Source organism: Scyliorhinus canicula, chromosome 18 (genome assembly GCF_902713615.1).
Source record: "Scyliorhinus canicula chromosome 18, sScyCan1.1, whole genome shotgun sequence".
NCBI lineage: Eukaryota > Metazoa > Chordata > Chondrichthyes > Carcharhiniformes > Scyliorhinidae > Scyliorhinus > Scyliorhinus canicula.
In genome coordinates, this window is record NC_052163.1 from 113,055,350 (window position 1) to 113,082,697 (window position 27,348).

At 50.1% G+C, this 27,348-nt stretch overlaps 1 protein-coding gene across 2 annotated transcripts; it reads right to left on the reverse strand.

Moving 5' to 3' along the window:
* Positions 1-4,076: 4,076 nt before the first annotated feature.
* Positions 4,077-26,652, reverse strand: ccdc124 (coiled-coil domain containing 124). Of its 2 annotated transcripts, none has more exons than XM_038777154.1 (5): positions 26,634-26,652; positions 19,554-19,726; positions 8,175-8,364; positions 6,807-6,918; positions 4,077-5,163 (listed from the first exon to the last, which is right to left on the reverse strand). In XM_038777154.1, exons 2-5 carry the CDS (start codon positions 19,710-19,712, stop codon positions 4,962-4,964), a joined length of 663 nt encoding a protein of 220 aa, XP_038633082.1. In that variant the 5' UTR covers positions 19,713-19,726; positions 26,634-26,652; the 3' UTR covers positions 4,077-4,961. The 2 variants fall into 2 exon arrangements, with proteins under 2 accessions (XP_038633082.1, XP_038633081.1); XM_038777153.1 differs by lacking the exon at positions 26,634-26,652 and adding an exon at positions 26,454-26,585.
* Positions 26,653-27,348: the final 696 nt, after the last annotated feature.

Genomic DNA, 27,348 nt, shown 5'->3' on the forward strand with positions numbered 1-27,348 from the left:
CTCCACTCTGAGGTCCCCACCTGCTTCAAGAGTACCAAAGAAGAACAAGGTAGCGTGCCTCAACGACTAACGACCGGTGACTCTGATGTCTGTTATCTGAAATGCTTCGAGCGGCTAGTCATGAGACGGATCACTGCCAGCCTCCCAGACGGTTTCGATCCACTGGAGTTCCCCGATCGCTGCAACCGGTCCACAGCAGAAGGTATCTCCCAGGCCCTACATTCAACACTCGAACACCACGACAACAAGGACACCTACATCAGACTGCTGTTCATAGACTACAGCTCCGCCCTTCACACCATTATCCCGGCAACAGTAATATTCTGCAATTTTGGACTTGACCCCTCCCTGTGCAGCTGGATCCTCGACTTCCTCACCAACAGCAATCTGTCAGGATAGGCAACAGCACCTCCTCCACAATAGTTCTCAACACCGGGGCCCCGCAAGGAAGTGAGCTCAGTCCTATACTGTACTCCCTATAAACACACAACTGTGTGGCATGATTTAACTCCAATTCGATCTATAAGTTTGGGGACGATACGACTGTGGTGGGTCGTATCTCAAACAATGATGAATCAGACTACAGAAGGGAGAGAGATCACTTGGTTGCATAGTGTACCGAAAACAACGTCTATCTAAATGTTGGAAAGACCAAGGAACTGATCATCGACCTCAGGAAGCGTAGCACGACAACTTTCCTCCCCTTTACATCAATGGCTCCGAAGTGGAGGTGGTCGATAGCTTTAAGTTCCTGGGGGTAACCATCGACAACAGTCTGTCCTGGCCCACTCACGTTGATGCAACAGTCAAGTGAACCCCACAAGGCCTCTACTTCCTATGGAAGCTAAAGAAATTTGGCATGTCTGCATCGACTCTCACAAACTTCTACAGATGTGCCACAGAGAGCATCCTATCCGGTTGCATCACAGCTTGTTATGACAACCAAGATTGCAAGAAACTGCAGAGTGTGGTGAACTCAGCCCAACGCATCACTCAAACCTGCCACCCTCCTATTGATTCTGTCTACACCTCCCACTGCCTGAGGAAGGCAGACAGCATTGTCAGAGACCCCTCACATCCAGGCTTTGTCTTCTCCCAGACCCTTCCATCAGGCAGAAGGTACAGAAGTCTGAAGACCCGCACATCCAGACATAGGAACAGCTTCTTCCCCACAGCTACAAGACTCCTCAACGACTCCCCCTCGGGCTGATCTGTTCCCTGTTAGAACACTATTCACAATGCCCTATGCTACTCTTGCTCATGTATTTGCTTTGCTTGGCCCCTTGTTCCGCACTGTAACCAATCACTGTTATGTCGATGTACCATTTGTCAATGTACACTTCGATTATTCTTTTTGTCTACTGGGTACATACTGTGTACATTCCCTTGGCCGCAGAAAAATACTTTTCACTATACTTCGGTACAATCAATCTGTCGCTGGGTCAAATTCCTGGAACTCCCTCCCTACCAGCAGTGTGGTTGTACCAATACCACATGGACTGCAGCGGTTCAAGGAGACAACTCTCCATCATCTTCTCATGGGCAATTAGGGATGGGGAATAAATGCTGGCCGAGCCAGCGAAGCCCATATCCTAGTAAAAGAATAAGAAAAGTTAGAGCTAAATATCCCTCCTCTCCACCAACCCCAAACAGGTCAGAAGTGTAATGGGATACTCTCCACTTGCCTGAATAAATGAAGCTCCGACAACACTCATGAAGATCGATACCTTCCAGGACAAAGCAGCCCGCTTGATTGCTCCTCCTTCCACAAACATTCAAACCCACCACTGGCGAATAGTAGCAGCCATGTGGACCATCCTCAAGGTGCACTGCAGGAACTCATCAAGGTGGCTGAGAAAGAGCCTTCCAAACCATGACCACTACCATCTAGAAGGACAAGGGCAGCAGATACCTAGGAACCCCACCACCTGGAGGTTCCCCTCCAAGTCACTCACCATCCTGACTTGGAAATATATCGTCGTTCCTTCACTGTCACGAGGGCAACATCCTGGAACTCACTCCCTAGCAGCACAGTGGGTGTACTTACACCTCAAGAGCTGCAGCAGTTCAAGGAGGCAGCTCACCCCCACCTTCTTAAGGGCAATTAGGGATGGGGAATAAATGCTGGCCGAGCCAGCGAAGCCCACATCCCATTTATTCATTTTTAAGAATGGGGAGTGCAGATGTGAACTGGGGCACTTCAGCTGAAACTGGACTTTGCGGCATTTTTCCAATCATTGGGGGAGGTTGTAGTGAAGAGAGAGGATGTCGGCCAAGTATCTCATAGCAGGTCTGTCACTTTGCATTCTGCTTTGATGCTCAGTGGTTCATTTATAACTCACAACGCCCAGTAAATCATGTCACGTTTCATATAATATATATTTATTTATATATAGATATAGTTGAGACCTCAGGCAATGTCCTGACATATATATCCAGGAATGAATGGAGATATTTTCAGCCTCTTTCTTCTTCACCGTCTCATTCACAGCCAGCTCGTTCCAGGCGATAAAACAGGAAAACAGCAACAAGGGCAAAAGGACTCTCACGTGAACCGAATGGCAGCTATTCTGTATTTAGATCAGGAAATCAGTTCCATTACTTCACTGATTAGTTTACAATAATTCCGCAGAACAGTTCCGACATTCTTTCCCACTTTTCTACCCCATACTCTGCAGACTGCAATTTTACTCTGTATCTAACCCCGTGCTGTAGCTGTCCTGGGAGTGTTTGATGGGGAGTGTAGGGGGAACTTTACTCTGGATCTAACCCCATGCTGTACCTGTCCTGGGAGTGTTTGATGGGGACAGTGTAGAGGGAGCTTTACTCTGTATCTAATCCCGTGCTGTACCTGTCCTAGGAGTGTTTGATGGGGACAGTGTAGAGGGAGCTTTACTCTGTATCTAACCCTGTGCTGTACCTGTCCTGGGAGTGTTTTTGGGGACAATGGGTTCCTGAAATAAGGACAGGCTTTCATTCTGCTTCTGCAGCATGCCTCGTTTTGATCATTTACCAGAAAATTCCTGGATTTGAACGGAAGATTGTATTTCAGTTTTGTTTCAGCCCGATTTCAGTGCCTCTTCATTTGGTGTCCACATAATGACATAATCACACACAAAGATCAGTTTGTCCTCTTTCGTATTTAATTTCATTTTGGATCTATACACACCAAACATCCTCCGAGCTCTCCACTTCCACCTCCCCCACCCAGGGAGATGTTCCACAATTTGGACCAAAGCAATCACCTTATCCTTTGCAAACCAGTTGCATTCTGAATTTTGGCAACACTGACGAATTTGTGGCCATGTTTCTGACCACTGCCCACTCCATAGGTGGAATTTTCCGCACCCATCCTGTTTTCCGGTGGCTGAGGCGGCTGACCCCCCCCCCCCCCCCCCCCCCCCTCCCCCCCCGGCCGCCGGTGACCCCGCCACAGGAGGTCACCTTCGGCAGGAGTGGACGGTCCCTCTGGCGGGGAGGGCCAGATGAGCTCGCCCGTCAATGTATCCGTGGTTTTCCATTCGCTGCTCTTCAACCACATTGTTATACATATTCAAATCAAGTGTCAAAAAAGATCCAGCACTCTTCGGGACTAACACAGCAAATTTTTATTTTTTTTAAACACCCAATTTAGAGTCAGTCACCACACAACTGCCCAGGTTTTGGGGGCGGCAGAGCGAGGAGCAGGTCTGAACAACAGTAAATGCTGACAGGGTGCTGGGGGAATTTGCGAGGCGCGGGTGACAGCCCGAAGAGATCTGGGCAGGCGCAGGTTTTATTTTGGACTGGCCTCACCTAGAATCTAGAGGCCCCGGTGCACCGGCGATTTAGGATGCCCAATAGATTCCCAGCAAAGTTCCAATCACAACTCAAAACCTTCCACCCTGACTTGTCATCACCCCCCCACCCCTTCTCAGACACAGCCAATGATAGCAGATCTCCAAAAACGCAGCCACCCCTTGACACACACCCCCCCCCCCCCCCCCCCCAAAATCCAAAATGTCAAAATCTATAATTGCCCCATGCGTTGATTTGCAGAGTCCCGGGGAAATATCTGGGAAGGAATTGCAAAGGAGCTCATTAACCAACTTTATTGAAGCTTGAGGGAGAGGTTTCCCCTCACACATTCATGCTGCAAACAATAGAACAGAAAGTCGATGGTGCATCCTCTCCACAATACCCTTCAAATAAAATCAAACTTCAGCAGCTGTAACCCTGAAAACCCCAACACGAACCAGCAGCTGATGTCGGAACTCCTTCAACTCCCCTGACCTTCCCCAGCACTGACCACCCACTGACCCCTGAACTCTCCATATATTAACCATCCGCTGACCCCTGAACTCCCACACCAGCCACCCACTGACTCCCCCAAACGAACCACCAGCTTACGTCAGAACCTCAATCATCTGCCCAAGTTTATCTTTAAATTGGGAAATAAAACACAAGTTTGGATTGGCAACGCAAACTCCCCAGACACTGGTCAGATCCTTTAACTTGCCACATATGTGTCAGCTGTAAATCAGGGCCAAACCTCCCTCTTTTACCCCTCCCCACCCAGGCTTAAATCCCAATTCCCTCCCCATAATCCCCATGTCAAGTGCAGGCGATCTCCTAGCCGGGGATACATGCTTTACCCAGGGAATCAACACTGATCTTGAAACCAGTGCTGATGTTTATGGCGTGGGGGAATGAGGGTGGGGATGGATGGAGGGTGTTTGCAGTGGGAGGGATGTTTTGGCAGCTACAAATATACCGGTCACAGCTTGGCAGCAAAGGCTATCTGGGCTGTAAACGGATGGTTGATAGGGAAGCTGGACCACTGGGATAGCCAGGCAAGTTTCTTTTATTTGATGCTGTATCTTTTTTGAATGACGATACCCAATTGATAACACGTTCACACTACTGGGTCAAAGTTCACACTTAGGTTAAAGTTCAAAAGAGACGTTTTCTCTTGGGCTTTGCTACTTGGTGCTGTAGGCTCCGTGGAGCTGGTTCATCGGGTTCTCGGGCGATTTCATCCACTCCTTCTTCAGCATCTGCTTAAGCTGAGACAAGCGCATGTTGGGATTCTCCCTTTTCAATCGCGCCATGTTTGCTTCTTCGAAGGTGGCGAAGGCAGCTCGTAATCGTCGTTCAGGGTGATGATCCAGACTCTGACCCGTGCTAGAGACAGAGCGGTGACAATTAATGAGTGCACATTTTGCTCTGAGAACACATGAATACAAGCATTTGTAAGTATGCATGTGTGTACACATGTATGTGAATGCATGTGTAAATGTGATGTGTGTGCATGAATGCATTGTCAGTGTACCAATGTGGTGTGTGTGTGTGTGAATGTGTGCATGGGGTGTAATCATGAGTCTGGGTGCTGGTGCATATGAGTGCAAGTTTGTGCAAGGGTGCAAGTGAGTAAATTTATGACTGCTTGAGCGTATGTTTGCGTGAATGTCTTGTGTATGCCAGTGTGCGAGTAAGTGCAAGATTTCTGCTCTTAATAAGCCACAGAGATATCAGTCAACGTTGTGTTGCTACAGACTGTGTTTGGCTCTTGTTATTCGCTGTTTTTACCACCAGTCATTTAGCGCACTTAAAAATCAGAGACTCGAGAGTGCGGAATCAGGAAACCTGATCTCCAAGTCCACAGTGAAGTCACTAGGATTACAGCAGAATAAAAGTGATAGACTTCGGGGGGGGACGGGGGGGGGGGGGGGGGGACGGACGACAGATTAGTGAAATCAACAGAATTTAACACAGAGGTGTGCTTGAAGGAAGAATGAGGAGCAACATAAATGAAATATAATTTAACAGAGAGTCCCGGGGTGCGTGTAACAAATCTTTTGAGGCTGGCAGGGTCATTTGAGAAAGCTACTTAAAAAGAAATTGGATCTTTGGTTTCATTATTGGAGGAAAAGGGCACTAAACGCAAAACTTTCATAAAAACATTGCCTCGGTCTCAGTTGGAGTATTGTGCTCAGTTCTGGGCACTTCAGGAGGAAGGTCAAGGCCTCAGAGAGAATGCAGTGGAGATTTACCAGAGTGAAGTCCCTCATCCCTGGTACCAGTTATGTAGAGACTGAAGAAGCTGGGATTCTTCTCTTTAGAAAGTGAATACTAAGGGGAGATTTAATTAAGGTTTTTGATAAGAGTAAATAAGCAACTTTTCCACTGGCAGGAGGATCAGTAGCCAGAGAACACATGTAAAATAACTGGCAAAATCTCCATGAGGGGTATCAATCCACACAGTGACTTATTGGGATCTGGAATGTGCTGCCTGATTCAGTAGCTTTCAAATGCTTGAGGGGGAAACATTTGCAGCGCTGTGGGGGAAGAGCGTGGAGTGGAATTAATTGAATCTGTTTCAAAGAGCCAACAAAGGCTTAACCTTCAGAATCCAGGTATCGTTCTGGTAAAGTTACACTGCACTCCCTCCAAGGCCAGAATATCCTTCCTGAGGTGCAGTGCCCAGAACTGTTCACAGTGACTCTGGGTGTGGTCTAACCAGGGTTTTATGTAGCCGAAACAAGACTTCCACAGCCTTGTACTCTAGAACTGGGTAGATGGGGTTGAGAAATATGGGGATGAAAGGTGGTCGAAAGGGTTAATCTGTGAGGGCGAGGCAGGTTGGTTGGGAGGGAATACAGGCCTCTTCCAACCCCAAAACCTCCGAGCTTTTTGTCTGACTGCCAAAACAGTTTGGGGCTACTTCTGACCTGTGCTGCGTCCCTCACTTGCACGACGTATGACGTTTGAAGCCAGGAAGGATATTGCCGATCCTGCTGTAATTCAGCCGACAAAACAGAACTCACCTCAATGCAGCAATGGCATCCTCGATGGTCCTGGCATCTACATCATCTTCGTCGGGTACAATGCGATTAATGTTCTCTTCCAATGGCATCTCTAGGTGGCTCAACGGTTTCACTGCAATTCAAAAATCAGTAACTACCAACAATCAGACCCTGTTTATGACAGGTCACTTTAACGGGAAAACAAAAAGACATAAAATTCCCTTACTCGCTTCACTGTAAGAGTTAATATTGTGCCGATCATAGTGAGGGATGTTAGTGTTGGGAAAATGTTCCCTGGGCAGGTAATGCACGATTTAAGAACAGAATAAAGCTCTCGCTATTCGCCTCACACTGGGTCATCTATCTTATTTTGCCTGATGCTTTCAGAAATATGCTGAGGTGAATCAGCCGAGGAATCCCAGGAACTATGTTCCTGTTGAGTTTCTGCAGACACATGAGTAAATGCATTCTGTCATCAGAAAGTTGAGGCAGCTCGATAAATCATTCAATGTGAAGGAAGCAATGGTCCCTATATCAGGCCAGACAGAGGAGGTGACGCACCCTCTGATGAGTGTCAGGTGGAGTTACTTAGTGCACACTGATGCTTTTCTTTAAATTTACAGTACCCAATTATTTTCTTTTCCAATTAAGGGGCAATTTAGTGTGGCCAATCAACCTAACCTGCATATCTTTGGGTTGTGAGGATGAGACCCACACAGACGCGGGGAGAATGTGCAAACTCCACACAGACAGTGACCCGGAGCCGGGAGGCAGCAGTGCCAACCACTGCACCACCGTGCCGTCCTGGTACACACTGATGCTTCACCTTTGGCATCTGAACTCAAATCCACCCAGACTAAGTCCTGCATTGAGAAACCAGCGCTGAACCCTGCCGCTAAACAACTTGCATGTATTTGGCGCTATTAATTTACTAAAGTTTCCAACGGAGTTTCACAGGTGGCTAGTCTGTTTGACAGCGAGCCGAAGGAGACAGTGCGACAGGTGATTGAAAGCTTGAGGCAGTGAGATTTCCTTCTTAAAAAGGAGGAGACTCCAGGGCTTAGCCCCAGGTAGCTGTAGGCACAACTGCCAATGGTGCGGCAATGGAAATCTGTCTGACACAAGAGGCCAGAGCTCGAGAGGCGCAGAGGTATTGGGGATGTAGAGCTGGAAAAGGACAAAACCACAGCGGGAATTTGAACACACAATAGAGGTGTTTGTGGATCCAAGGCCAGTGGAGGCTTGGGGGGGGGGGGGGGGGGGGGGGGGGGGGGGGGGGGGGTGGGGGGCTTAAATTTTTTCAGGCCATGTCATACCTGTCCCAGAAAGGGACTGCCAAGCTCATTTGAGTGTGCAGCAAGAGATCTATCCCAGGCACTACCACAATACCTTTTACTTCCTCTGTGCTTTGCTCTACATTTTCCTTTTTAATAGTCTCCTCGATCTGGGCCCGTGTTATCTTCACTGGTGTTACTAGTTTGGAGGCCTTTAGGTTCGCGCTGCCTCCCTCCTCTTCCAGGAGTCGTTGGGTCTCTTTCTTGCGCTCCAGCAGGTCCACTCGCTTCTTCTCCTTTTCGACCTGCAAACAGAGGCCAAAGGGGGAAAGGTCAAAATGTCAATCGGCTAACAAGACAAAGGTGCAACAGAGGTCTCGAGGTCAACATGCACCGCAAAGGTCATTGGACATGTGGCTCACTTGACTTTGGGGCTTGGGGGGCGGGGGAATAAGGTAGTCTTAAACTCCAAACAGTACCAAGTGATAAAGGCAGAAATAAAGAATCCAAATGATCAGGACCTGCATCTTGTTTAAGATAAACGTAGAGAAGGTGCTTCCGACTTGTGCGAAAGCCCAGAATATAAAAAGCGACATCAATTAATCCAATCGGGAATTCTGGAGAAACTACTTTACCCAGAGAGTGGTGTGAATGTGGGACTCGCTGCCATAGGGAGTGATTTGGGTGACTAGTATAGATACATTGAAGGGAAAACTGGATAAACACATGAGGGAGAAAGGGTTAGAAGCACATGCTGATGGTGATGCTGAAGTGATGGGCAGGAAGGAAATCATGTGAAAGATAAATACCTGCATAGACCACTTGGGAAGAATGGCCCGTTTCTATGCTGTAAATTTAACTGTTTTTACAAAGTACCTAAGGGCCTCTCCTACATAAAGTTCCTCTGGTCTCCCCTGGTCTTTGGCATCTTCATCATGTTGAGTATAAACAATGCATGGAATGGAAGATCTTCAACCACAAGATATAGAAGCAGAATTGGGCCATTTGGCCCATTGAGTCTGTTCCGCATTCTTCCACCTTCTATCTCAGGCATACAGTCTCCCATCAAACACTCCCAGGACAGGTACAGAATGGGGTTAGATACAGAGTAAAGCTCCCTCTACACTGTCCCCATCAAACACTCCCAGGACAGGTACAAAATGGGGTTAGACACGGAGCTAAGATCCTCTACACTGTCCCCATCGAACACTCCCAGGACAGGTACAGCACGGGGTTAGATACAGAGTAAAGCTCCCTCTGCACTGTCCCCATCAAACACTCCCAGGACAGGTACAGCATGGGGTTAGATACAGAGTAAAGCTCCCTCTACACTGTCCCCATCAAACACTCCCAGGACAGGTACAGCACGGGGTTAGACACAGAGTAAAGCTCCCTCTACACTGTCCCCATCAAACACTCCCAGGGCAGGTACAGCACGGGGTTAGATACAGAGTAAAGCCCCCTCTACACTGTCCCCATCAAACACTCCCAGGACAAGTACAGCACGGGGTTAGATTCAGAGTAAAGCTCCCTCTACACTGTCCCCATCAAACACCCCCAGGACAGGTACAGCACGGGGTTAGATACAGAGTGAAGCTCCCTCCAATTAATCTCAATGTGCCCTCGTGCCTTTCTGGAAGGAGCTGCTCCCACTTGACTCGGAGATATTTTACATACTGCCTCACCTCAGTCCCTCAGGCAAAGTGATGATTTGGTGCTAAATTAATGATTATTCATACGTGGGAACCAATGAAAAAGGTTGAAACTGTTCAAACTTATTTCACGTTCTCCCGCGTCTCCTGGGGCCAATATTTATCCCTCAAAATTGCTGCTGAAAAAGATTAACAGGATATTATTGCTTCATTGTGAGTGGGAGCTAGCTGTGTGCAGGATGACTGCTGTGCTTTCCACATTACAACAGGGACTACACTTCAAAGAAGTACTTCATTGGCTGGAAAGCACTTTCGGACATCCTGAGATCTGTAAGGCGCTATAGAAATTCATGTTGTTCTTTGTATGAAAACAAATTGGGGCTGGAACATTCCTGGGTGAATTTTAACTTGGTGATGAAAGCAACAAGCAGAGACGTAGTGCCGGAGGATGGGTTAGCGATTCTAGAAGGGCAGAGTGCCCAGTCTAGGTTAGATTGCACCTTTTTAATTTGGTGAAGAGGAAATGTGGAGAGGGTTTGTTGGAATCTGCATTGTATATTCATGAAGGGAAGGATCAGTTGCACAAAAGGTTGGACGTAATACGAGACTCCTCTCCAGGATTCACTGCTTCTTAAAACCCAAGACTATGGAGTGATTAAGGAAAAGCACCGGTCAAAGCTCGTTAGTACAACAAGGAGCACAAGGGGCAGCTTCCTGAAAGATTAAAGAGCGACATGGTTAGAGGATCAGTATTAGTTGTTTACTGTAACATGGAGCCAGCTCCTGCTGCACCTTGTGATATCTGAACTTGATGGGACAGCCACTCTACTCTTAGCTTCCAGCCTGAGAGCGGGCAGAATAAGTGGATTGCTCACTCCATTCCAGGGAATGGGTCCACTTTGTGGATCAGAGCTTCATCCACTCTGAACCGGCTAAAGCTAAATGCAATTCTCCAGGTGGGAGTCAGACCAACGAGAGGGGGTAATCTGCAAGGGTTCCTGCTCCCGATCACTATCCTGTGACCTCCCCCCCCCGGGGTTAGAGTGGGAGGGGAAATCAGTGACCAGTCTGTCTTTCACAGTCAATCTCGCCTCCCCCGACTCCGCCACGGTTGCTAAATTATCAGTAAGAAGTCTCACAATACCAGGTTAAAGTCCAACAGGTTTATTTGAAATCACAAGCTTTCGGAGCACTGCTCCTTCATCAGATTTCAAATAAACATGTTGGGACTTTAACCTGGTGTTGTGAGACTTCTTACTGTGCCCACCCCACTCCAGTGCCGGCATCTCCACATCATGGCTAAATTATCAGACTGTACATCCGACATCCAGCACTGGATTAGCAGGAAGTTCTTTCAATCAAAAACTAGGAAGACTGGGGGCGGCATGGTGCTGCAGTGGTTAGCACTGCTACCTTGCTGCGCCGAGGACCCGGGTTTGATCCAGCCCGGGTCACTGTCCGTGTGGAGATTGCACATTCTCCCCGTGTCTGTGTGGGTCTCACCCCCACAACCCAGAGATGTGCAGGGTAGGTGAATTGGCCACACTAAATTGGCCCTGATACTTTAATTTTTTTTTTAAAACTAGGAAGACCAAAGCCATTGGGCGAAATTCTCCGACCCCCACGACGGGTCGGAGAATAGCGGGAGGGCCTTCCCGACATTTTTCCCGCCCTCCCGCTATTCTCCCCCACCCCCCGCCCAACTCCCGACCCGAATCGCTGCCGCCGTTTTTTTACGGCCGGCAGCGATTCACAGCTGTTCGATGGGCCGAAGTCCCAGCCCTTTACGCCGTTTTTACAAACGGCAAACACACCTGGTCTGGCCGTTCGTAAAAACGGCGTTACAAACTCGCTTTTCATAACCATGGCACCGATTGGCACGGCAGTACCACGGCCGTGCCAAGGGTGCCATGGGCCCGCGATCGGTGGGCACCGATCGCGGGCAGCGGGCCCGATGCCCGCGCACTCTTTCTCCTTCCGCCGCCCCGCAGTATCCATTCGCGGGGCGGCTGAGGGGCAACCCGGCCCGCGCATGCGCGGGTTTCGCGCAAATACACGATGACGTCATCCGCGCATGCGCGGGTTGGAGTCTTCCAATCCGCGCGTGCGCGGCTGACGTCATATGACGCGTCAGCCGGCGCTAACTCCGGCAAGCGGGCTTAACGATATTACCACCATTACACGTGGTAACACCACCCACCAGGTACGCGGCACATACTTGTGCGACTCAACCAATGTAGTCTACCTCTTACGCAGGAAAGGATGTCCCGAAGCGTGGTACATTGGCGAGACCATGCAGACACTGCGACAACGAATGAACGGGCATCGTGCAACAATCACCAGGCAGGAATGTTCCCTTCCAGTCGGGGAACACTTCAGCAGTCAAGGGCATTCAGCCTCTGATCTCCGGGTAAGCGTTCTCCAAGGCGGTCTTCAGGACACGCGACAACACAGAATTGCCGAGCAAAATCTTATAGCTAAGTTCCGCACGCATGAGTGCGGCCTCAACCGGGATCTTGGATTCATGTCCCATTACATCCACCCCCCACCATCAGGCTTGGACTTGCAAAATCCTACCAACTGTTCTGGCTTGAGACAATTCCCACCTCTTTAACCTGTGATTATCCCTCTCCCTGGATCTGTAATGATTTGATTACCTGCAAATGCCTGCATTCCAAGCATTGTCCAGCATCTCTGACTTTGTCTATACTGTATAAATGTTTCTGGAACATACCTCGCCATTCACCTGAGGAAGGAGCTGCGCTCCGAAAGCTCGTGTTTGAATCAAACCTGTTGGACTTTAACCTGGTGTTGTAAGACTTCTTACTGTGCTCACCCCAGTCCAACGCCGGCATCTCCACATCCAATAGTTGAAACAGCTCTGCCACCCAGTGGCCATTGCCTACAGCTGCAACTTTGCACAATCTGACATGCAGTTAATGATACTGCAAACCCAATATCTGCAGCAGTGGGTTTTCTTAACCGCCTCTGGTGTTTCAGATGTGCTGCCTCTTGGGTGTTTGTTTGTCATAGGCAGCCTGAGCTAAAAATACTCTGCAGCTGACAAGAACGGGCTTACATTTATATAGAATTGCGCCTTTCATAGCTTCAAAGCAGTTCTGAGACAACAGGTTTTTTAAAGTCCACCAGTTATGCAACGCAATCATGGGAGCCAAACAGTGCACGGTAAGAGCAGCTAAATAATGATGTAGATATTGGAGGAGGATGGTGTGGGTCAACGGTGTCACAGACAGAAAATGAGAGTATTTTAGTGTTCCTGGTTGAGAATAAATAGAACACTGCGTGGGGTTGGGGGGGGGGGGATTTCCCCTTCTCTTCTTTCTTTGAAATAAAGTCTTCTGGTCTTTCACTTCTATCCAAGAGCTCAGATACAGCTTTGGTATAACGTCTCATCCAAAAGAGGGTGCTTCCTGCAGTGCTGCGCCCTCTCTGGATTTCTAACCGTCCTGGGAGTGTTTGATGGGGACAGTGTAGAGGGAGCTTTACTCTGTATCTAACCCCATGCTGTACCTGTCCTGGGAGTGTTTGATGGGGACAGTGAAGAGGGAGCTTAGACTTCCGGTGGCGGCAATGAGCAGTTAAGCCGCACATTCGGCGGCTCCCGCGGAGAACGGACTTTGGGGCTCTTTTCAGGGCCCCCAACGGAGCTACAGCGGCGAATCCCAACGGGGGAAGAGGACGGGAGTCGACCCCAACGGTCCCATGGTCCGGACCAGGAGCGGGGCAGAGAAAAAACCGAGGAAAGCGCCTCTGACAAAACGGGGGCAGGAAGAAAAAATGGTGGCCGGCGAAGGCCTCGAGGAGCTGAGGCAGTGGGCCCAGGAGCAGCAGGCGATTCTGCTGCGCTGATTCCAGGAGCTGAAGTTGGAGCTGCTGGAGTCCCTGAAGGTAACCAACAGGGAACTGATGGAGACCCAGACAGCCCAGGGGGCTGCGATCCGGGAGCTGCAGAAGCAGGCCTCCGAAAGGGAGGATGAGGCCGTGGCCGTCGCGGGGAAGGTGGAGATGCACGAGGCGCTCCATAAAAGATGACAGGAGCGGTTCGAGGAGCTGGACAACCGGTCGAGGAGGAAGAAATTGCGGATCCTGGGCCTCACGGAGGGGTCGGACCTAGCGGCCTATGTGGTGATTATGTTAAACTCGCTGATGGGGGCTGGGTCCTTCCAGGGGCCCCTGGAGTTAGAGGGGGCCCACAGAATTCTGGCTAGGAGGCCCAAGCCGGTGTTGGTGAGGTTTCATCGGTTCGTGGATCGTGAGTGTGTGCTCCGGTGGGCCAAGAAGGAGCGGAGCAGCAAGTGGGAGAACACGGAGGTGCGGATCTTCCAGGACTGGAGTGCGGAGGTGGCGAGGCGGAGGGCCGGGTTTAACCGGACGAAGGCGGTGCTCCACAGACGGAGTGTGAAGTTCAGCATGTTGCAGCCGGCGCGTCTGTGGGTCACCTATAAGGATCGGCACCACTATTTTGAGTTCCCGGAGGAAGCGTGGGCCTTTGTGCAAGCCAAGAAATTGGACTCAAACTGAGGGTCTAGGATGGAGGATGTTGTATAATATTGTATTTGCATTTGCTTGGTTTAGTGTAAGAATGTCGTACTGTTTTTTCTATAGGGGTTTTTAAGCAGGGGTCGGGTGGACGGGTTCGGGCAGAGGGGTAAACGGAGAGTTCGGGGAGCTGGTGGGGGGGACTGACAATGGGAGTGGCCCTGGAGGAGGCGGGGCCCGGCAGGGCGAAAGCGCGGGCTTTCTGCGGGTTTCCCGCGCTGGGAGATGGTGGGGGCGGGGCCGGGGCTGAGAAGCACGGGTCGTTGCTGGCTGTTTTCTTTTCCCGCGCAAGAGCGGGGTGAGGGTGGACCCGTTGACGGGCACAATGCAGGTGGGGCAGTCCCACGTGGGGAGGAGCCAAAGGTAGGGCGGGAGTCGCCGGGGTCAGCAGAGGTTAGCTGGCTCACGGGAGTGCTGTGGAGGGAGGGGCGCGGCTAGGAGGAGGGGGGGGGGGGGGAGCGGTTGCTGCTGAAACGGTCAGGAAGGAGCTGGAGGACGCAGGGGGTGCTGGAGGGGGGGGGGGGGGGAGTTGCCGCCGTGGGAAACTGGCAGAGCGGGGGACGCTGGCCAGAGGTGGGCAAGGGATGGGGTATGGCTAATCGGCAGGGGAGGGGGGCAGGGAGCCCTCGGATCCGGGTGATAACCTGGAATGTGAGGGGGCTGAATGGGCCGGTCAAACGGGCCCGGGTATTTGCGCACCTGAAGGGACTGAAGGCGGATGTGGCCATGCTCTAGGAGACACACCTGAGAGTGGTGGACCAGGTTCGGCTGAGGAAGGGATGGGTGGGCCAAGTATTCCACTCAGGGCTGGATGAGAAGAGTAAGGGGGTGGCGATCCTGGTGGGGAAGAAGGTGTCGTTTGAGGCATTAAATGTGATGGCTGACAGTGGCGGGAGGTATGTGATGGTGAGTGGTAAGCTGCAGGGGGAGCGGGTGGTGTTGGTGAATGTTTATGCCCCAAATTGGGACGATGCGGGGTTTATGCGGCGTATGTTGGGCCGCATTCCGGACCTGGAGGTGGGGGGCCTGATCATTGGGGGGGGGGGGGGGGGGGGGGGACACTTCAACACAGTACTGATCCCCCATTGGATTGATCGAAGTCCCGGACGGATAGGAGCCCGGCGGCGGCTAAGGTGCTGAGGGGATTCATGGACCAGATTGGGGGGGGTGGGGGCGCGGGTGGACCCCTGGAGGTTTGCGAGGCCGAGGGCCAGGGAATACTCGTTTTTCTCCCACGTACATAAGGCCTACTCGAGGATTGATTTTTTTGTCCTGAGCAGGGGGTTGGTGTCGAGGGTGGAGGATGTGGAATACTCCGCCATTGCCGTTTCAGATCATGCCCCGCACTGGATGGACCTTGGGCTAGGGGAAGAGAGGGACCAACGTCCGCTCTGGCGCATGGAGGTGGGGCTGTTGGCAGATGAGGTGGTGGCCGGGAGGGTTCGGGGGTGTATCGAGAGGTACCTTGAGGCCAATGATAACGGGGAGGTCCGAGTGGGGACGGTCTGTGAGGCATTGAAGGCGGTGATGAGGGGGGAATTGATCTCCATCCGAACCCATAGGGAGAGGGGGGAGCAGAGGGAGAGGGAGAGACTGATAGGGGAAATGGTGCAGGTGGATAGGAGATATGCGGAGGCCCCGGAGGAGGGATTGCTGGGGGAGAGGCGTAGCCTTCAGGCCAGATTTGACCTATTGACTACCAGAAAGGCGGAAGCTCAGTGGAGGAAAGCACAGGGGGCGGTGTATGAATACGGGGAGAAGGCGAGCAGGATGCTGGCGCGCCAGCTCCGGAAGAGAGATGAGGCCAGGGAGATTGGGGGAGTGATGGATAGAGCTGGGAAGGTGGTGCGGAGGGGGGTAGATGTTAATGGGGTCTTCAGGGACTTCTATGGGGAACTGTACCGGTCTGAACGCCCGGTGGAGGGGGGTGGAATGGGGCGCTTCTTGGACAAGCTGCGATTCCCAAGGGTGGAGGAGGAGCAGGTGGAGGGACTGGGGGCGCCGATCGAGCTGGAGGAGGTGGTCAAGGGGATAGGGAGCATGCAGTCGGGGAAGGCGCCGGGGCCGGACGGGTTTCCGGCGGAATTTTATAAAAGGTATTTGGACCTGTTGGGCCCCCTGTTGGTCCGGACCTTTAACGAGGCAAGGGAGGGGGGGGGCTTTGCCCCCAACTATGTCACGGGCGCTGATTTCCCTGATCCTGAAGCGGGACAAGGACCCTCTGCAGTGCGGATCATATAGGCCGATTTCGCTGCTGAACACCGACGCTAAGCTGCTGGCAAAGATCCTGGCCACTAGAATAGAGGATTGCGTGCCCGGGGTCATTCATGAGGACCAGACGGGGTTTGTGAAGGGAAGGCAGCTGAATACAAACGTACGAAGGCTCCTCAACGTTATTATGATGCCGGCTATGGAAGGGGAGGCGGAGATAGTGGTGGCATTAGATGCGGAGAAGGCCTTCGATAGGGTTGAGTGGGAGTATTTGTGGGAGGTGTTGGAAAGGTTTGGGTTTGGGGAGGGGTTTATCCGGTGGGTGAGGCTGCTCTACGAGGCCCCGATGGCGAGTGTAGCCACAAATAGGAGGAGGTCGGAGTACTTTCGGCTGTACCGGGGGACGAGACAGGGGTGCCCCCTGTCCCCCTTGCTCTTCGCGTTGGCAATTGAGCCCCTGGCCATGGCACTGAGGGAGTCAGGGAACTGGAGGGGCCTAGTGCGGGGTGGGGAGGAGCATCGAGTGTCGCTGTACGCGGATGACCTGTTGCTGTATGTGGCGGACCAGGTGGGGGGGATGCCGGAGGTGATGAGGATTCTTAGTGAATTCGGGGGTTTCTCGGGGTACAAGTTGAACCTGGGCAAGAGTGAGTTGTTCGTGGTGCATCCGGGGGATCAAGAGGAGGGGATTGGTAGGCTCCCATTGAAGCAGGCAGGGAAGAGCTTCAGGTACCTAGGGGTCCAGGTGGCGGGGAGTTGGGAGGCCCTGCACAAGCTCAGCCTCACAAGGTTGGTGGAGCAGATGGAGGAGGAGTTTAAGAGGTGGGATATGTTACCGCTGTCACTGGCGGGGAGGGTGCAGTCCGTTAAGATGACGGTGCTCCCGAGGTTTTTGTTCCTGTTCCAGTGCCTTCCCATCCTTATCCCGAAGGCCTTTTTTAGGAGGGTCAACAGGAGTATCACAGGATTTGTGTGGGCGCATGGGACTCCAAGGGTTAGAAGAGTGTTCCTGGAACGAGGCAGGGATAGGGGGGGGGGGCTGGCGTTGCCCAACCTCTGTGGGTACTATTGGGCTGCCAACGCAGCGATGGTGCGTAAGTGGGTAATGGACGAGGAGGGGGCAGCATGGAAGAGGATGGAGGCGGCGTCCTGTGTGGGCACGAGCTTGGAGGCGCTAGTAACGGCGCCGTTGCCGCTCCCTCCAACGAGGTATACCACGAGCCCGGTGGTGGCGGCTACCCTCAAAATTTGGGGGCAATGGAGACGGCACAGGGGAGAAATGGGGAGCTCGATGGAGGCCCCGATACGGGGGAACCATCGGTTTGTTCCAGGGAGCATTGCTGGCGGATTTCTGGGCTGGCACAGGGCAGGGGTTAGGAGGTTGAGGGACCTGTTTGTGGAGGGGAGGTTCGCGAGCTTGGGGGAGTTAGAGGGGAAGTTTGGGCTCCCCCGGGGAACATGTTTCGGTACATGCAGGTTAGGGCGTTTGCCAGGCGGCAGATGGAGGGGTTCCCCTTGTTGCCCCCACGTGGGTTACGGGACAGGGTGCTCTCGGGGGTGTGGGTTGGAGGAGGGAGGATTTCGGACATATACCGGGTAATGCAGGAGGTAGACGAGGCCTCGGTGGAGGAACTGAAGGGTAAATGGGAAGAGGAGCTGGGTGAGGAGATTGAGGACGGGACGTGGGCGGATGCCCTGGAGAGAGTAAATTCCTCCTCTTCCTGTGCGAGGCTTAGCCTCATACAGTTCAAGGTGCTGCATAGGGCCCACATGACTGGGACGAGGATGAGTAGGTTTTTCGGGGGCGAGGACAGGTGTGCTAGGTGCTCGGTGAGCCCAGCGAACCACGCCCATATGTTTTGGGCGTGCCCAGCGTTGGGGGAGTTTTGGAAGGGGATAGCAAGGACGGTGTCGAGGGTGGTGGGATCCAGGGTCGAGCCAGGCCGGGGACTTGCAATTTTTGGGGTGGCAGTGGAGCCAGGAGTGCAGGAGGCGATAGAGGCCGGTGTTCTGACCTTTGCGTCCCTAGTAGCCCGGCGGAGGATCTTGCTCCAGTGGAAGGATGCGAAGCCCCCAAGCGTGGAGTCCTGGATCAATGATATGGCAGGGTTCATTAAATTGGAGAGGGTGAAATTTGCCCTGAGGGGATCAGTATAAGGGTTTTTCAGGCGGTGGCAGCCTTTCCTGGACTTCCTGGCGGAACGGTAGGGAAATAGGCCGACAGCAGCAGCAACCCGGAGAGAGAGAGAGGGGGGGGGGTCTGGATTGTGGGGAGGAAGAACTGTGTACATGGGTCTGTGGGATGTGGCGGGTGCTATCTCTTTCCCTTTTGTTGTTTGGGTGCTCTTTTGGTTTTTTTCTTTTTCCTTTTGTTTGAAGTTGGGGAGTATTGTTCTTGGGGTGTTACCGCGGTTGTTGGTTAATAGAGTTAAGATGTTTATATTTTGTAAAAATTTCAATAAAAATTATTTTTTTTTAAAAGTGTAGAGGGAGCTTTACTCTGTATCTAACCCAGTGTTGTACCTGTCCTGGGAGTGTTTGATGGGGACAGTGTAGAGGGAGCTTTACTCTGTATCTAACCCTGTGCTGTGCCTGTGCTGGGAGTGTTTGATGGGGACAGTGTAGAGGGAGCTTTACTCTGTATCTAACCCAGTGTTGTACCTGTCCTGGGAGTGTTTGATGGGACAGTGTAGAGGGAGCTTTGCTCTGTATGTAACCCCGTGCTGTACCTGTCCTGGGAGTGTTTGTTGGGGACAGTGTAGAGGGAGCTTTACTCTGTATCTAACCCCTTGCTGTACCTGCCCTGGGAGTGTTTGATGGGGACAGTGTAGATGGAGTTTACTCTGTATCTAACCCCGTGCTGTACCTGCCCTGGGAGTGTTTGGTGGGACAGTGTAGAGGGAGTTTTGCTCTGTATCTAACCCTGTGCTGCACCTGTCCTGGGAGTGTTTGGTGGGACAATACCACACTGGGTGAGAATAGTTAATTTTACAGAGACTGGAAATTAGTGTGGGGCTCAGCCTGGAACAAAAAGTGTGAGATTGATGGAGATTTGAGACCAGATCAGGCACCTTTCGCTGCTCTTTCCTCGCCACGTGTTTGTCATCATCCTTCCAATAAGCGTCTTCAAGCTCTTGCTGCCGCTTTGCGTCCGCTGCTGCCTTCTGCTCTGCTTTCCGAGCCCGGGCAGCTGCTGATTTACTGTTTTCTCCCTGAAACTTCTTGGGCATCCCTCCGCTGCCACCTGCCAAAAGAAAGGGAACAGGATTCAGACCAGAAATACTGGGGCTGGCAAGATAACAGGGTTATCTTTTGTTGGGTTGGGCACAAAATCAGAGTCATGACCACACAGCATATGCTTAGAAAAGAAAGACCTGCACTTTTATAGCGTTTGTCATAGGGGGCGGCACGGTTGCATTGTTGCTTCACAGTGCCAAGGACTCCGTTCGATTCCCCGCTGGGTCACCCCTCTGTGCGGAGTCTGCACATTCTCCCCGGGTCTGCGTGGGTTTCCTCCGGGTGCTCCAGTTTCCTCCCACAAGTCGCGAAAGATGTGCTTAAGTGAATTGGACGTTCTGTATTCTGCGTCCGTGTACCCAAACAGATGACTAGGGGATTTTCACAGTAACTTTATTGCAGTGTTAATGTAAGCCTACTTGTGACAATAAAGATTATTATTATTTTCCATCAACCACTAAATGTCTCAAAGCGCTCTGCAGCCAATGAATGCTTTTGAAGTGTACTCGCAGTTGTAAGAATCATGGCAGCAAATTTGGAGACTGCAAACCCCCACAGCAACGTGTTAATGACCAGATGATCTGATTGTACAATGTTGATCAAGGGATAAATGTTAGCCTGAACATTGGGGAAGAACCTCCCCTGCTCTTCTTCAACATTGAGAACTTTTACTTTCTGTATCAGTGGACAGACAGGGTCTTGGTTTTAATGTCTAATCTGAAATACCACCTCCAACAGACAGGCTCAAGCCACACAGCAGGATTTGAGCACAGCATTTAAGACTTACACTGCCTCATTACTGCGATGGAATATCAGCCCTGGATTCAGTGCTCAAGTCACGAAATGGAGCCCGGACCTGGAAACTCATGTGTCGAGAGGCAAAAGTGATACCAATTGAACAACAGTCGGTATAAAACAGCCAAAATTAAAGCAACCCCACAGATGGGAAGTCACAAAGAACAGCTCCTCACAGTCACAAATATTGCCCACATTTTCTCAAACCCCTCTGCAGAGCCCCTTAACTCGGACTTTATCTTCACCGCAGGAAGTCGCACAGGTCACCCAACCAAGCCGCTACCCCCGGTGGCGATGTCGATCACCCATCCAGCAAAATTCGCTGCCATGCAATCAGAGAGGCCAAGGCCAAGACATCCGGCTTCTCTGAAACCTCAAATATCGCCAAAGGGTCTGGGTCCACCTCCTCCTCCACTATCCTGGCTAAGACTGCGAACATGCCCGCCCTGAATCTTCTCAATGTGCGTGTGATTCGCTGGCCCCCACCCACACCTCTCACACTCATCTGCTACCCCCTGGAAGAACCCACTCATTCTCGCCAAAGTCATATGCACCCTGTGCACCACCTTAAACTGTATCAGGCTCATCTTTGCACAAGAGGATGCTTACCCTATGCAGTGCCTCACTTCATACTTCCCAATTGATCTCCCCTCCCAACTCCCCTTCTCCTTGATTTTGATCGATTGTAACTTTTATTTTTGGTTTAGCAAGGTTGACGAGTTGCAGGACTGCCGATTAACTTTTAACAAAAGAATAAAACATTTATTAAACAAGAAAAGGTTAACTCGAATGCACTGCTCCTTTGCCCCAGCTATATCTTTATAAGGATAACACTCAATACAAAATATGTCTTATCCTCTAATGTTCTAAGTACACAGTCCACGTGAACCAATAGGTGAAATGTGGTCGGACACACCACCCTCTGAAACCAAGTGACAGACACCAACCAAAAAACTATTTCTCATCAAATTCCAGCCCCCTCCCCATCCGCCGAAATGCTTGTCGCACTGTGATTCAACTGGTCTCACTGGAACTCTGGCATTCGCATGAGGATTTCTAAACTCCACTCTCGAAGAACACACTTTGGAGTTTTTCCCACACAAGGTTCTTCTGTGAGAGTTGATTTCTTCTGGGTTATTTGGTTCCAACTGAACTCAAATGCTTCTGCTTTGCAGTCTCTTTTTTTACCCCCGTGATTGCTTTTATGTCATAAACCCTTAATTACAATGCAGGCAAACTTTAAAGTGAAAGTAAAACCTATGGGTATGCAAGCATTTTTGTTTAAACTGAAGTTAACGGAAGTTTTAACCCTTTCTTAGCACACAAATTAAGCTAAACTTATACCGTATTTCCAATACTCACAATACAAACTACTTAAACCAGCTCTATTTCCAAACATTGTAAACCTTTTTTTAAACCACAAGGTTTGATCCCCGCTGGATTATGTCCAGATCTTGGCTTTAAGAAGGCAAAGGGCTTGGGGAATATGCAGAGGAGATTTACTAAAACAGCACTAGGGATGGGGAACCTCAATTATAGATTTAGATTTGTCACGTGTACCGAGGTACAGTAAAAGGTATAGTTCTGCGTACAGTCCAGGCAGATTGTTCCATTAATGAAAAACATAGGACATAAATACACAATATAAATACATAGACATTGGGTCAAGCATTCCCCCCGCCCACCCCCGAGTTCAAATCTGGAATGCATTACCTGAAACTTTGGCGAAATCAGATTCTATTGGAACTTTGAAAAGGTGCTTTAATATGAAACATTGAAAATAAGAGCAATTTAGCCCTCCCAAGCCTGCGCCACCATTCACTATCATCATGGCTGATACTCTATCTCAACACCGTACCTCCATGCTTTCTCCATAGCCCTTGATGCCTTTGAAGAGGATTAATTTGCAGGATTACGTGGAATGGTTTGGGCTGAGGGACTAAATTTGACATCACAGATGATGTTGTATTTATGTGCTACCGTTAAGATAGTGAAATAATCAATGGCAGACTGATGATGAGTTATTTATTTGAATATAAATTTAGAGTACCCAATTATTTTTTTCCAAATTGAGGGGCAATTTAGCGTGGCTAATACACCTACCCTGTACACCTTTGGGTTCTGGGGGTGAAACCCACGCAGACACGGGGAGAATATGGGAACTCCACACGTAGAGTGACCCAGGGCCGGAATCGAACCCAGGTGCTCAGCGCCGTAGACAGCAGTGCTAACTACTGCGCCACCGTGCCGCCCGACTGATGATTAGTTAGAAGAAATATTGAGAAAAACAGTATAAAAGTGCAAGTCATACCCCTACCTACTGCCGGAGAAGAAACTCCAGGAAACCGAGCACAGCCGGAGGTCAGACAGCACAGAATGAGTTGGCACTATTGACAAATTAGAGACTGAAAGGAGAAAGGGTGGGTCCAGATGAGGAAAACTTTACTGTGCTGTGCAAACAATATAGAGCGAACATTGTGAAAGAAATGGAAAGTATAGAGGAAATGAATACAACAAAGTTTACGGGGCATGAGGCCATTCGGTCCTTTGTGTCTGTGCTGGTCCCATTACTTTATCCCAGTGTTATACAGTGACAGACCCATCCCCACCAGTGCTGTATCCCAGTGTTATACAGTGACAGACCAATCCCCACCAGTCCTGTACCCAGTGTTATACAGTGACAGACCCGTCCCCACCAGTCCTGTACCCAGTGTTATACAGCGACAGACCCGTCCCCACCAGTCCTGTACCCCAGTGTTATACAGCGACAGACCCCTCCCCAGCAGTACTTTACCCAGTGCTAGACCCATCGTTATACAGCGACAGACCCGTCCCCAACAGTACTGCAACCCAATGTTATACAGTGACAGACCCACCCCCACCAGTCCTGTACCCAGTGTTATACAGTGACAGACCCATCCCACCAGTACTGTACCCCAGTGTTATACAGCGACAGACCCGTCCCCAACAGTACTGCAACCCAGTGTTATACAGCGACAGACCCCTCCCCAGCAGTACTGTACCCCAGTTTTATACAGTGAGAACTGTTCCCACCAGTACTGCGCCCCAGTGTTATACAATGACAGACCTATCCCCACCAGTACTGTACCCCAGTGTTATACAGTGACAGACCCCTCCCCACTAGTACTGTACCCGTGTTAAACAGTGACAGACCCATTCCCACCAGTACTGTACCCCAGTGTTATACAGTGACAGCGCCATCCCCACCAGTACTGTACCCCAGTGTTATACAGTGACTGAAGGGCTGCGCTTAAATGAAAGTTTGCTTTTTGTTTGAACGTAAAAAGACTGAACAGGGGAGAGAGCGAGAGAGAGAGAGAGAGAGAGAGATTCTGATCTGAAGCTTAATTGGCCCTCCAATTATCTCCATCTTTGTCTATTTCTGTCTGATTATGTGGAACGCCAGAAAGCGTTTTCTATTTTACAGGCACAAAACAAAGGCTAGCTCTAGTTTTGGAAATTTGCTGCAGAACCTGTTCCTTACAAAACAATGTGCTGTGGAATCCCAGAATTACCCAAGGTCTAAGATACAGCACTGAGAGAGCAGGAAGAAAGATTTGCATTTTTATAATGCCTATTGTAATTTCACAATATCCCAAAGAGTTTTACAGCCTCCCATATGAAGCGTAGACTCTGTTGGAATGTAGGAAACACTGCAGCCAATTTTTACACAGAAAGCTCCCACAAATATCTAGTAATAGATTTTTTTACAGCACAGAAAGCGGCCCTTCAGCCCATCATGTCTATGCCAGCCATCCAGCTGGGGCGTTTTATACAGCTCCATCATAACCTCCCTGTTCTGATATTCAATGCCTCATCTAATAAAGGCAAGAATCCCATATGCCTTCTTAACCACCTTATCTACCTGTTCTGCTGTTTTCAGGAATCTATGGACATGCACCCCAAGGCCGTTCTGGTCCTTTGTACTTCCTAAGGTCCTACCATTATTGTATATTCCCCTGCCTTATTAGTGATCCCAAAATGCATCACCACACACTCTTCAGGGTTAAATTCCATTTGCCACTGTCTGCCCAGCTAAACAGCCCATCTATGTTGTCTGTAATCTCAGACTTTTCTCCTCGATATTTAGCACAACATCAATTTTTGTGTCATCTGTAAACCTACTGATCATACCTTCTACATTCACATCCAGATCGTTAATATGCACTACAATCAGCAAGGGACACAGCACCGATCCCTGCAGAACACCACTGGACATAGGCTTCCAGTCACAAAAACAAAAATTGACCATCAACCTGTCTCCTGTCACTAAACAAAATTTGGATCCAATTTGCCAGGGATCCCATGGGATCTTAACTCCCTGACCAGTCTCCCATGCAAGACCTTGTCAAAAGCCTTACTGAAGTCCATGTAAACCAAATAAACTGCACCAATCTCATCTACACACCTAATCAACTCCTCAAAAACGTCAATCAAATTTTGAGGACATAATTTCCCTTTGGCAAAGCCACGCTGACTATCCTTGATTAATCCGTGCCTCCCAAGTGGAGATTCGGTTGCTCAGAATTTTTTCCAATAGTTTCTCTTTCCCTGAACATAGACTCACTGGCATGTAATTTCATGATGTGGAGGTGCCGGCGTTGGACGAGGGCGAGCACAGTAAGAAATCTTACAACACCAGGTTAAAGTCCAACAGGTTTGTTTCGAATCACTAGCTTTCGCTCCTTTCACCCGAGGATGTAATTTCATGGTTTATCCCTACCACCCTTCTTGAATAATGGTACCACATTAGCTGTCCATCAGTACTCTGGCACCTCTCCTGTGGCCAGGGAAGATTTGAAAATTGTCCGAACCTCTCCAAATCTTCTCCTTTGCAACCCACCACAGCCAAGTTTACATATCATATGGGCCATGGGATTTATCCACTTTTAAGCATACTAAAGCCATTAATAACTCCTCCCTCACAATGTTAATTTGCTCAAGTACATCACAGTCCCCCTCCCCAATTTCTTTACCTCCACCATCTATGCAAAATACTCATTTAAAACCTCCCCCATTTCTTCAGGCTTCACACAGATTGCCACGTTAGTGCCTAATGGGCCCGACTCCTTTCCTTGCATTTGTCTTGCCCTTATGCTTATAAAACACCTTTGGATATTCATTTAATTATTATTTTTTTATTTTTACAATTAAGGGGCAATTTAGAGTGGCCAATCCACCTACCCTGAAAATCTTTGGGTTGTGAGGGCAAATTCCAGTACTGGACCCGAACCCTCGGCACCATTTACCAGCAGCACTAACCACTGCGCACCCTTGCTGCGCTAATATTCTTTTGTTTTACCTGCCAATAATGAAATATGTGTAATCAGTGTTAGTGATGTTGATTGAGGGAGATTGGGGACAACTCCCCTGCACTTTGAAATAGTAACCATGGGATCTTTAACTTTACCCGAGATGGCAGACAGGACCTCAGTTTAACACCTCATCTGAAAAAGGCACTTCCAACAGTGCAGCGTTCCCAACACCGCTTGGGAGTGTCAGCCTGGACTATGAGCTCAAGTCTCCAGAATGGTGCTGCAACCCACAGCCGATTGACTCTTGAGGCGTGGCAGCGACCCGGTGAGTAATGCTGAGCAAGTCTGAGCTGCAAGCTTACTGGTGGGCAGACATGGAGGAAGAGGCAGGAAGACTCCTCGCCTCACTGCACCACCTTTGGCATCTTGTAAAAACGGATGGGGGTCAGACAGGAAGCTCCCATGCCAACCAGTGCCAGGGCAGTGATGAAGCAAAGAGAGATCTGAGCTGAGCCCACCTGATAACCATGGCAACAACTTGCCCTCCAGAGTGAGGAGGAGGAGGAGGGGCATTAGAGCTAAATCTGATGGTACAGCAAATTATCCCAAAAGAGTGAAGTTAAAGGTTAGAATTTGGACGTAATGACAGGTTTGATTACTCACTGACTCAAGGCACCTCAGCATCCGGCACCTGACCTCCTGTCACTGGCGCCTGTTGATGACGACGCGATGCTGTCTATTCTGCTGCCGGCGCGCGCAATAACCATAGCTCAATCAATCAAGGCTTTTGTTCTCAAGCCCGTCTTCAGCTGATCAAAGCAATAAAAAGAGACTGTTTTATACCTGGATGTTTGTTATAAATGTCTGCTTAGTCCTCCTGAAGGTAACGAGGTGGCGCGCAATTTTGGGTCCTCAGGAGGGAATCCGCGGCTTCGCCGGTGTGGTCATCTTTGTGAGGGGCACGGGGCCTGAGGGAAACGGCAGTGTTCAGGTTGGGGGTTGGATCGGCCATCTTTGTAAGGGGCAGGTCTGAAAGAAGCCGCCATGTTGGGGAATAGGCGGCCATCCTTCTGAGAGGCGGGGCCTCCGAGGGAAGTCGTTGTGCCATAGCATATGCAGCCATCTTGGTGGGGGGCATCCCGGGAAGCCGCAATCCTGGGGACTGGCGCCCAGCTTTGTGAGGGGCCAAGTTGTGAGGAAATCGCCATGTTTATGAGGGGCAGTGTATCGTCTCTTACCATATGTTTAAAGTATATCTCTGAATCACTTATTCACAACTTCAAATGAAATATATTGCCCATCAACTGAACCTTTATTAATTCTACGATTTTCTAATTGCTGGTGACATAAGATGAACAACTTCCTATTGTAAAAATTAAATCAAAAGTTTACTTTTTCTGAATAAATGAAAAAAAAATCTCGAGAAGAATGATTAACATGGGTCATATTTTGCTTCCCTCGCAACAAATAGATGTTTCTGTTCCCTTGGAAGTTTTATTTGAGCACTTCCGGTCGTTTCGCCCCGCACAGAGATGGCGCCCATTTCAACAAACTTTAT